This window comes from Azolla caroliniana, unplaced genomic scaffold, assembly GCF_043228905.1.
Source record: "Azolla caroliniana isolate FFs.n. ecotype wild unplaced genomic scaffold, voAzoCaro1.0.p SCAF_3, whole genome shotgun sequence".
In the NCBI taxonomy this organism is placed as follows: domain Eukaryota; kingdom Viridiplantae; phylum Streptophyta; class Polypodiopsida; order Salviniales; family Salviniaceae; genus Azolla; species Azolla caroliniana.
Window position 1 is genome coordinate 22363237 of NW_028230438.1, and position 8874 is coordinate 22372110.

Below are 8874 nucleotides of genomic sequence, written 5' to 3' on the forward strand. Positions count from 1 at the left end.
ATTTCTTTAGGGTTTAAGTGACATGGTTCAACAAGCTACACATTGCTTAGATTTCCCTATTGTTAAGGGTTTCATATCGCTAATTTTTGTATAAGATTCTCTATAGCTCACATGAGATCCACGTAGATGAGAAGTTGACAATGATTGGATTTTGTCATTTCTTCATGGTGTGGGAGATCAATTACTCTTTTTGAACCCCCCTTGCATACATGAAATAATTCAAGTTTTCATAGTTGCAAGAGTTTAAATGCTACTCTATCTCTTGCACTCCATGATGCATATCTACCTCTTCATTAGATTCTATTTACTTTCTATGCAAGGGTCATAACTTTTTTTTATCCTTTGGTGTAAAACTTTACGCCAATGTTAGTCTAACTACTCACCTCTAAATGCAACATATCGACCGACGACAATATTAGTTTACACCATTACTTTTAAAACATGCTCTAGAAGCAATAAATTTCTCAATAATAGGTTCAAATAACGTATGTTATGTCAGACCGAAGCAACGATAATCATCAAACAAGGTCGTTGATGAAACTTTGATTTGTACTTGTAGTAAAAATGTCTTCAAACCTTTTTTACAAGGCTACTTACTAGAGCTGAATTAGGATGATTTCTAGGCTCATGCAGACAATGTTGTTGATTGAGCCCTCTACAATTTTTGAGACAAATATTCGTATCAAGACATGACAATATAGCAAAAACCAAGATTTGATAGAGAAGAGATGGGAATTTGGTCGTAAGGACAGGACCTTCGATCCATTTATATACGCCGACTTCTGATGACCGAATGTGGGGGAGCTGATATTGACTTGACTTTTGAATGATCAACAAGGGACTTTGAAACCCGACAGGGTCGTGTTGGCAACATAACACTCCCGGGACAACACTCTCTACACTTATTTTTCAAACAAAATCCTAAGATCAATGAAAATCACACACACACACAGATATGTATGAATGCATAATTTTAATTTTAATGAGTAGAGACTCATTAGAACAGTTAGTTAGATCTTGACCTCCATAGCTCTGGAAGCTGCTCCCATGGCCCCCTCTCTCCCCATACGATTCCTTCTCCTTCTCCTTCTCTGCGCGCGAACCCATCTCAGTATCACCGCCCTAGCTGCGTCTGCAGAGCTCAATGGCGACGAAGACTTGGATTTACTCGATTTAGACGAGGGCTTAGAAGAAGACCCAAAGTCCCCGCCTTCTTCCTCCTCTTCCTCTTCATCGCAAATAGTAAGTTTAGCGATTCAGAAAAAAGCTCTTGTTCAGCTCTCTGACAGCACTGCCTCTTCTTTTGTTGCTTCGAGAGAGTATGTTTTGTTACTTGGTTTCGCACCTTGGTGCACTCGGAGTTCAGAGGTCATGTTAGAATTTGCGGCTGCGTCGCTAGAGATCCAAGAAAATAATATTCCGATCACAATAGCGAGACTCGATGCGGTGTCAAACACGAGATCTGCTTCTCAATTTGGAATCAAAGGTTTTCCAACACTTCTATTCTTCACTAATGGTACTTCGGAGCGGTATACTGGTGGCTTAACAAGGTGCATTAGATCTTTCTCTCTCTCTCTCTCTAGATTGCATTTGTCTAATGCTGGATGTCACTAATTCAAGTAATGAAAAGTGTAGTATCTAGATTTCCATTAAAAAAGGGATGTCCCAAACCCAAATGATGCAAAAACATATTGCAATTGGTTAAATTGCATTTGTCTAATGCTGGATGTCACTAGTTCAAGTAATGAGAAGTGTAATATCTAGATTTCCGTTAAAAAAAGGATGTTTGAAACCCAAAATAAAGTAAAAACATCACTTTCGTCCCAGAATGTCAGATTTAACCTTGAGGACGGTAATAAAATCTTTTTAATTTCTCTAGCTGTGGTTATGTTGGTTGATCTATGTATAAAAATACAAAGTCATGGCCTTCTACATCACAGATCCCTATGACATGAGATTTTAACTACTTATTTTGAACCATACCCCTGTTCCTCTATTAGGTGAAACATGACATGAGGATGAATATCTATTTAAAGATCCTAGTTGGCCTCTATGCGCTCTATCAGCTCAAAAAGTGTATATACACAGTCTGAACCATGGCTGGATATGTTTTAAATGATGTGTTGCATTTGTTAAATCATTGGTTTGGTTGGAGTCAAAGGGGTCTGGAGAAATAATAGTACATTAGGAGTGTATACTTGGAACCTTGCTTGCTGTTGTTTTGTTATCATCAAGGAAATTGCTTGGATCACTTCTAGGTGGTGCAAACAATCCGATAAAATCCTTTTTCATTTTCTTTGACTTGCCCCTTCAATACTCTTCTTGCAACAAGTTACCCTCTGTCTACCCCGAGAGAGAAACCCATTTTGTAAGGTTTTCTGATGGAGATTAGAACATCAAGTGTTCAACCCTTGCATTCTTCAGTGCCATCATTTCAACTAATGCACTGTATATACTGATTTGCTGGAGGATGATTAGACAGGATAGACAAGACAATTGTTGTGAAGAAGACGGTCAGTTTTTTAGGGCTAGGATTTCAAGATGACATCTGATTTTCTTATTGATTGATGATTACTCTGGTAAGAAATGACTTTAAATTTATTTGCACCTAGTAATTTTCATACAGATGTTTTCCTTGTTGCCTAGGGATTCCATAGTCGTCTGGATCAAAAAGCATACTGGAACACCTGTTACAACAGTTTCTTCAAAAGAAGAGGCAGAAAAGATTGTTAAGCAAGGAAGGACTACTGTGGTTGGATTTTTCAATGATTTCAAGGTAATATCTAAGCACATCATGTGATCTTGGCCATTTTAATAGGTAGTTATCTGCATGCGCACATCATGGTCATTTTTGTTTCAGAAACATATATGTGCTTCGATTTTTCTGGACCACAAATTGTGGTAATGTACACATGATATGTTAGTCATTTTTGTTCAAGAGACGTTATTTTGTTTGATTTTCTATAGGGTCCACACATCAATATGTTTTTGGTCATTTTACTTGGTAATATCTGCATGCCATGAATTATATGTTTTTGGACATTTTAGTTGGGGAAACATATTTTTTGCTTCTGATTTTTTGTAGGGGCCAGAATATGAAGCTTTTATCTCTGTTGCTAGGGAAGAGGAAGAGACAGAATTTGCTCAGATTGATAATCCAGATTTGGCAGACATATTGAATAATGGAATGTACAAGGCACCACCTTTTCTCAGCATTATAAAAAATGTACAAGAAAGTCATGTAATATTTGGTAAGGAAGTCATTTCTCTTTAATCAATCATATAATTTGCTTATGATATGAAAGTTATTTTGTCATCAAATAAAGCCTTGAACTCCTCATAATCTCTATAAGACATTAGCATGCCAATCTGTTTAGCCAAGTATCCTTCGCATATTGTGAATTTTGTTTCACCTAAGGAGCTTGGTCTGATGCCAATCTCTTTAGCGGGGCGTCCTTTGCATGAGGTGAATTTTGTTTCACCTAAGGAACTTCAACTGGTCTAATTTGCTTTGCAGAGGATGTGTTTGAAAAGAGCAAAATTCATTGGTTTGTTGAGGTGAACAAGCGTCCACTTGTTACAAAAGTTGAGCAGATAAACTACATGAGGTTGTTTATGAGCCCTATCAAGCTTCAAGTGAGCCCTTGTTCTCTCTCTCGCTCTCTCTGTTTGTAAATAGATGTATAGAGAAATTGTTTTCAATTTTTAGGTGGAGTAAACGTTTGTGATTAGAATTTTTTTTCATGATATTTCCATGCTCTTCAAAATCTTTGAATACAGCAACTGAGAAAACGAATTCTAGCTGTTTATATCTGGCATGTAGGTATAGCATATTAACTAATGCATCAACTGGAAAAATAAATTCTAGTGATAGTTTGAATGTTTTTTGTACAGGTGCAATAAAGAGTTATTGCCTTTCCTTTTGCTGATTCATCGTCTGAAAAAGAAAATGTTTCTGTGAAATCCTGCAGGTCACTCTGTTTGCAGATAGTGAAAACTCAAAAAAGTTACTGCCATTGTTTCAAGATGTTGCGAAATCATTCAAGGGGCAGGTTGGTCCAAATCTCTACGTTATCTTGAATAATTTAATCCATTCCTTTCTTGCCACCATTTAAGCACAAATGTGAGAGTGGAAGGTGTCACACAAACCCCTTGTAATACATGACTTTTACAGCTTCTCTTTCTCTTTGTTGATACGGCCAATGAGGAACTCTCAAGACCAACACTTACGTTATATGGGTTGAATGCAGATGAGCCTGTTGTAAGTATGGGTGTTATTGTGGGGTTTATATTTGTTTGCAAATTTGTTAATGACAAATTTAATGCATGTATATCATGCCAGATTGCAGCGTTTAACTACAAGAATGGCTTGAAATATCTTTTCGAATCAAATCTTAGTGTAGAGGCCCTGAAGGTGAAAATAGTGATACCAATGAATTGCTATTCTGATTTGTACTGGTTTACTGAACGAAGTTAATAACGAAATCAATTAAATGACAGGAATTTTGTGATCAGTTGGCAACTGGAGTGCTTCAACCTTATTATAAATCTCAGCGAATCCCTAAAGAGGTAAGATATTACATGACATAGGTTTTTGTCTTTCTTCTCATGCTTTTCCGCTGGTAACTTTTTAAAGTAGACAACATGAGGCATACCTATTCATTGATATACTCCTTTCCTTTGTCTCTCTTTTGATGCAGAGTGATAATGCTATCAAAATTGTTGTTGGGAAAAACTTTCAGTCTATTGTCTTGGATGATTCCAAGGATGTATTTTTAGAGGTACAGTTTTCTGTCCCAAAGTAAATTATTTAGTTCTTTAATTGCTTAAAAGTTACCAAGTTTGTTGGATAAATTGTAACTGCCCTTACCTCACAAGTTTGAAATGAAAGAAAACTGTTTTACAAGGTAAAAGCTATGTAGCTAATTAGATAGGAAAGTCGAGTTTCTGAAAGAAAGATTTTTGAAGCCATTGAAGTTGTGATCCTCAAATTATGATTTATTCAAGTACTTTTGGACTTTTTTAATGTACTGAATTTCCTCATTTGTGATGAATCTATTTCAAATTCTTTCAAGGCTTACAGGGAGCTGAATTTTCTAGCTTAGGGCCTTTGGTGACTCTTATGCAAAACACAACATGCTAAGGCACAATGTCTAAGCATTGGTATGTCCCATCAGATACAAATACATATAAATGTGATGGTACATTGGTAAAGCTCATGCTTACGGTTGTGGGTTTGAGTCCAAACATTTCTCCCCTAAGAAGATCCCTTTATAAATTGGTTTTGCACAATGTAAACGTTTAAAACTATAGATCATAGCACCATGTAAAAGGCGATGTTAATAAAGCCATTCTGGATACAGTGTACGTACATATGTTAACCCATCTATCCTCTTATTTAGGTATATACCCAGTGGTGCATAAGATGTGATTCTGCAAATAAGGCATTTGAGATGATTGCGAAGCACTTCAAAGATGTTTCCAACCTTGTCATTGCCAAGATTGATGCTGGCGAAAATGAACATGCCCTTTTGGAGGTGTGTTTATCAATAGTGTAAAATGTACCAATAATTGAATGTGTAAAAATAAAGGTAGCTGAATCTGTCAATATATATCATGACAGGTGGAGGATTATCCTTCTTTCTTATTCTATCCTGCCAATAATAAGACAAACCCTGTAAGTTTTAGTAATTATACGTTATAATTGTAATAACTGTAAGTTCCAATTAATAACTTTAGTAACTGTAAATTCTATTATAACTGCTAATTCCTCTTTAGCTGATGAATGACATAATGTTGAATTGTTCAGATATTGGCACCTAAGAAGTGGTCTACAAAGAAGCTGTTGCAGTTTGTGCATGAGCATGCTACAGTTCCTCTTATTTATTCAACAAAAACAGACAATGATGAATCTCATATTGCTTCAACCAAAAGCAATAATGATGAATCTAATATTTCTTCAACCGAAACAGATAAAGATGAATCTCTTATCTCTTCAACTAAAAGCGATAAGGATGAATTGTAATAGAGAGTGTGTGGGTGAGATCATACATTCTGCTTTCAATCCATCACTTCTCAATACAAAGAGTTGGCTGTGTTGTATCATATTAGTATATGCTTTATGGCCCCCCTTCCTCAAAAAAACAAGATTCTTTGAGCAAGATTCTTGTGTGATTCCTTACACTGGTTCCTCAAAACATTTCCATTGACAATTACTGTTCTGAAAATCAAATTCTCTAACATTTCCAGTGACAAGTATATTAAATGTTGTTTGCAAATCAGATTAACATTTCCAGTAACTGAACTGTTTTGGGAATGCATTCACCAGATCAGTATAACATTTCCAGTGCTTATAATTGTAACAACTGTTTTTACAAAATGAGTCCTCAGCATTCCAAGAAACAGTAATTGTAATAATGTTTTTTATGAAATCAGCTCTTAGCATTTCCAATAACCTTCATTCATTTAAATTTCATCATCCGAGAAACAATTTTCTACATAGTTATTACAATTGTCATGACAGTTCTTTTCTTTGTTGACCATATATCTTGCTGTGTCAATGTTCTCATCTAACAATACTGTGTGTTATAACATTTACTCGTTTTGAGAGTCAATGGTCACTCAGCCTTTTTACTAATGATACCGGTTATTAGTGACTATACATTGTATCTTATGAGAATGAACTGTCCCTTGATCTTTCCAGTAACAACTGTACCTTGTATATTTTGAGAACCAAATGTCTCGTAACCTTTCTTGACCTTGTATCTTGTGAACATTTCTATAATAATAGCTATCCAATACAAGAAACTGAAATGCATGATTTGTAGCCAAGTCAACACAAGGGAGACAAATGGGAACCTCTAGGTTTGTAAATGTGGGGGGAAAAGAGGGAGCATACACAAATTGACTGTTGAACAACTCATACACCAAACTCTTTGGCTCTATAATGGAATAATAAACTAAATCCATTATAATGAGTGAATGAGGAGGGTATAAGTTAATGTTCAATGTGTTTAATGCAAGTACATATTCCCCACACTTGATACAAGAAAGGTATAGTGTGTGTGTATATATATAACACGTTTTCCAATGATTGTGCTCACATACAAGGTGTGGTTGGATAGACTTTTTTTTTTTTTTTTTTCCAAAAAAGGAATATACTCCATTAGTTAAAATATACATGAACATGATCCCTTTCTCAGGTAGGCCATGCCAAGATTATCCTAGCCTACATACGAGAGATCTCACTTATTTATCTTACACTTTTACATATGACTCAAGCCATCCTTACAGATGCATCACCTACCTTCACTATCCCACTTGCCATGTCTTTCACGCCCCTCGTTCAACTAATGGGAGGGGGAAACAACCATCTGGGTACATCATACTTCCATAGTATATCCATTCCATTTGCTGCGGCCATCAGTGTCGTACACCATCTTTTTCGAAAATTCAGCCTCATTAGGTCTGCAACATCATTAGTACCATTAATCCGCTCATATTGAGCTCTTAGTGTAGTTATGAGTGTGTGCCAAATTAGCTTAATTGATTCAGCTGGAGGGGATTTGTGTGCGGAAAATACCCTGGTACACCTTGCTGTCCATATATGCCATATAGTAATGGGGGCAAGCAACATCCAAAGATCTTCAAGTTTTTGATTCTGTACACAAGTTGTAGGTACCCCGTTGTCAGGGATCAGCCGAACAATGCCATTCTCCCCTCTGTACTTAGCATTGCATGTGCTATCGTATGTCGCCACATCAGCGTCAAGAGACATCCAACAAGCATGTCCCCAGTTGAGGGTGAACGAACTAGAGGCGTGGCAAAGCAAAAGAAGTGCCCTTCCCCATACAGCCATTGCATCACGACATTCCCATAGACAATGGGAGATGCTTTCTATCTGTCCACATGCAGTACATCGAGGGTCTACATAGGGGCCTTTACCCCACGTCCCTACCGGCAAGGCTCTATGTGCAATAAGCCATAAACACATCATTATCTTGCGGTCATATTTGTCATGCCATATCATTTTCCAGAATTTATCTAGTCTCCTTTCACTTATGCCCTCCTGCATCCAAAATTTCCTTGCCGCAACCTTGTCATGTTTTTGTTCTAGAAGAATTTGCCTCCCAATCTTCGTGTTATACCTGAAAAATTGAACCAGCTTTTCCCCATCAGTTTGTCCTTGAGAAAATGTTCACATGAATCAATGGTGACCTTATCTAGTCAAGATATTTTGTTTTGATGGGGATCCTTGATAATGGTTAGGGTTCAAGTCTCTTGTTGTTTTGAGCCTACATAAGTTGTTTCAAAACATGGAACCAATGTCTTGAGATAGTTTGTAGAAGCTCCTTTAATAACAATATCAAATCTGAATCCTTGCCAGTAATTTAAGGAATTATGTTTACCCCATATTTGTGGTTTCAAATATCCACTTTTTCCATGTGGCTTCCTTCTATTTAGCGTATTACCAAAAAGATTAATATCTTGATCTTTGCTTTGTTAATGTATAAACTATATTGTTTCATATTTGTCACTTTACTTTCCAAAATATTCTAAGGTATATCACACATTAAAAACATTTATAAAAGCTTTCATAAATCATTTTAGACTAACCAAGTTTTAGTAACTCCGAGATTGAACATGCTTTATGTTAAACATTTTCTTTGGGTTGGGTTTTTTTTTTGCCGATATGTAATAGGTCTAAAAACCATATAGACAATATGGGCCATCGATGCTCATACTTTGCCTATGTTGATATAGAATTCTTCTATTTATAACGCAATTGTCAAATGGACCATTTTGAAAAGGTAACCACTTTGATCTTTGGTAAGGTTAAAAGCTCTATCTAACCTTGCCAATTACAAGGGTATA

The 8874-nt window shown here is 36.3% G+C and overlaps 1 protein-coding gene across 2 annotated transcripts; it reads left to right on the plus strand.

Moving 5' to 3' along the window:
- The first annotated feature begins 966 nt into the window (after positions 1-966).
- On the plus strand, positions 967-6475 carry LOC147866641 (protein disulfide isomerase-like 1-5). 2 transcript variants are annotated; one of them, XM_087317096.1, is made up of 13 exons: positions 967-1550; positions 2647-2776; positions 3086-3251; positions 3518-3636; positions 3972-4052; positions 4175-4261; positions 4343-4414; positions 4501-4569; positions 4701-4781; positions 5403-5537; positions 5624-5677; positions 5810-5902; positions 5939-6475. In XM_087317096.1, the coding sequence occupies exons 1-13, from the start codon at positions 1048-1050 to the stop codon at positions 6023-6025; spliced, it is 1677 nt and encodes a 558-aa protein (XP_087173222.1). In that variant the 5' UTR covers positions 967-1047; the 3' UTR covers positions 6026-6475. The 2 variants fall into 2 exon arrangements, with proteins under 2 accessions (XP_087173222.1, XP_087173221.1); XM_087317095.1 differs by having other exon boundaries at positions 968-1550; positions 5810-6475.
- Positions 6476-8874: the final 2399 nt, after the last annotated feature.